The 1,688-nt window shown below is 31.6% G+C and overlaps 2 protein-coding genes across 4 annotated transcripts in view; one reads left to right on the plus strand and one right to left on the minus strand.

Moving 5' to 3' along the window:
- Positions 1-115, minus strand: part of LOC100636853 (AMMECR1-like protein) — a 1,633-nt gene extending 1,518 nt beyond the window's left edge. For both annotated transcript variants that reach the window (XM_020006811.1, XM_003391428.2), the window contains exon 1: positions 41-115. In XM_020006811.1, coding sequence (XP_019862370.1) covers positions 41-72 — 32 coding nt within the window. In that variant the 5' untranslated portion in view covers positions 73-115. The remainder of the gene's footprint in view (positions 1-40) is intronic.
- Positions 116-183: 68 nt separating this feature from the next.
- Positions 184-1,235, plus strand: LOC109590991 (uncharacterized). 2 transcript variants are annotated; one of them, XM_020006812.1, is made up of 6 exons: positions 184-267; positions 464-517; positions 599-647; positions 692-856; positions 937-1,065; positions 1,112-1,235. In XM_020006812.1, the coding sequence occupies exons 1-6, from the start codon at positions 209-211 to the stop codon at positions 1,214-1,216; spliced, it is 561 nt and encodes a 186-aa protein (XP_019862371.1). In that variant the 5' UTR covers positions 184-208; the 3' UTR covers positions 1,217-1,235. The 2 variants fall into 2 exon arrangements, with proteins under 2 accessions (XP_019862371.1, XP_019862372.1); XM_020006813.1 differs by lacking the exon at positions 464-517.
- Positions 1,236-1,688: the final 453 nt, after the last annotated feature.

A 1,688-nucleotide genomic window follows, 5' to 3' on the forward strand; every position in this document is an offset into this window, starting at 1 on the left:
AAGAGAGAAGTAAAGAGAGAGAGTGAGAGTTTCAAAATACCTCTTGTTTTCACCTAAGCACTGTTTCAGCATAATTCCTAATTAATGCCCTTAGTTATGAATAGTTAGTAAAAGAAATGACGATGACGTCACGTCCGGTTTGAATTACTTCCGGCTACGTCATCAAAATTAATTTCATAAAAATTAATAAATAAAATTGCTGTGTAAAATGAGCAAAAGATCAAGAGAAGATAAAAGAGACAAAGAGAGACACAGACAGCACAAGAGGTAATATAAGCAGTGATAAGTATTAAACTATGAGGAGTAGGTTAATATACTTAAGCTTTCTATAGTTTAGTCTATAGAGGGTGATCAGTCTTTAAATTGTAACTATTTTAAATTTTTATTATTATTGCCACCTACTATTTTTATTATTTAGAGGTAGGTACTGTATTGTAATGCTACCAGTATTTATTAATTAATTAGACAGATCACGATCACCTCTTAATGTGAAGAAAACCACATCAACTGATCAAACGTAATTTAATTATTTATAATAATTATCGTCCTTTTTAAATCATAATAATTATTAATAATAAGAAATATTTATTATTGTTAGTAATAAAGAAAAACAGGCAAAAGTTGACAATGATGAATACAAAAACATGGTAATTAATAATTAACAGTATTTAATTAATTATTGTGTAATCAGACACCAGCCGAAAGGCTCAAAGCTAAAGTAAAGGTACTCCTGGACAAGACCACGCCCTCTGGAGCCACGCCCCCACCAAATCCGGTACAAGTACTTGAGCTGGAAACAGAGAATGAGTTTAAACCACAGAGCTTCACGTCAAAAAGAAAAGACAAGAATATTCAAGTACTGATAGTATGAATATCTACGTATTTTTATATTTAATTTCATTTTAACCACACCTACTGCCATGCCCATTTTTATAGGAAGATAAAGTTTCCGAAGGTACTTCTATTGGTCGACACGACGATGCAATGTTTGGTGCAACTAAACGAGACGACGAGGGGATGGAAATAATTTCACATGTACCGTCTCTAATTACAAAAACAATCGAAGTAGGCGGTGGGGATTAATTAAAGTAATTTAATTATCTTTTTGTAGTTACCGGTTCTCAGTGATGCTGAGGTCAGCAGATTATCGGAAGAGAGAGCTTTAAAATGGAAAGAAAAATTAAAACTTTTACGAGAAAAATATATACATAACTAAATATTAAGCAACAAGAACAATAATAATAATAATAATAATAATAATAATAATAATAATAATAATAATAATAATAATAATAATAATAATTGCAGATGGCATTTGAAATGAAGTGTGTCTAATATAATACATTTGTGGATTAATTGATGAATATTAATAATTATTATATAAATTGGCCGAAGGTCACTGAACTGCTGTTGTGTTTGGATACTTCTCTTGAAGGGCATTATTTGGAATATATCTGTCGCCAGCAAATGATTTGAAGTATTTACCAACCTCCCAGTGTCTAATGGGACGTAACTCGGACACTGGACAAATGGTAAGCGACTCTGTATATGAACATGAACAAAAGGAGAGAGAGGGAGAGAGAGAGAGAGGGAGGGAAAAAGTAATTGACATGTATATTAATGTATTGCTTATTATAATCACAAGAGTACAACAGGGTTTGTGTATATACACACTCACCCTACAAAAA

The sequence above is a fragment of the Amphimedon queenslandica genome, unplaced genomic scaffold (assembly GCF_000090795.2).
Source record: "Amphimedon queenslandica unplaced genomic scaffold, v1.1 AMPQUscaffold_9173, whole genome shotgun sequence".
NCBI lineage: Eukaryota > Metazoa > Porifera > Demospongiae > Haplosclerida > Niphatidae > Amphimedon > Amphimedon queenslandica.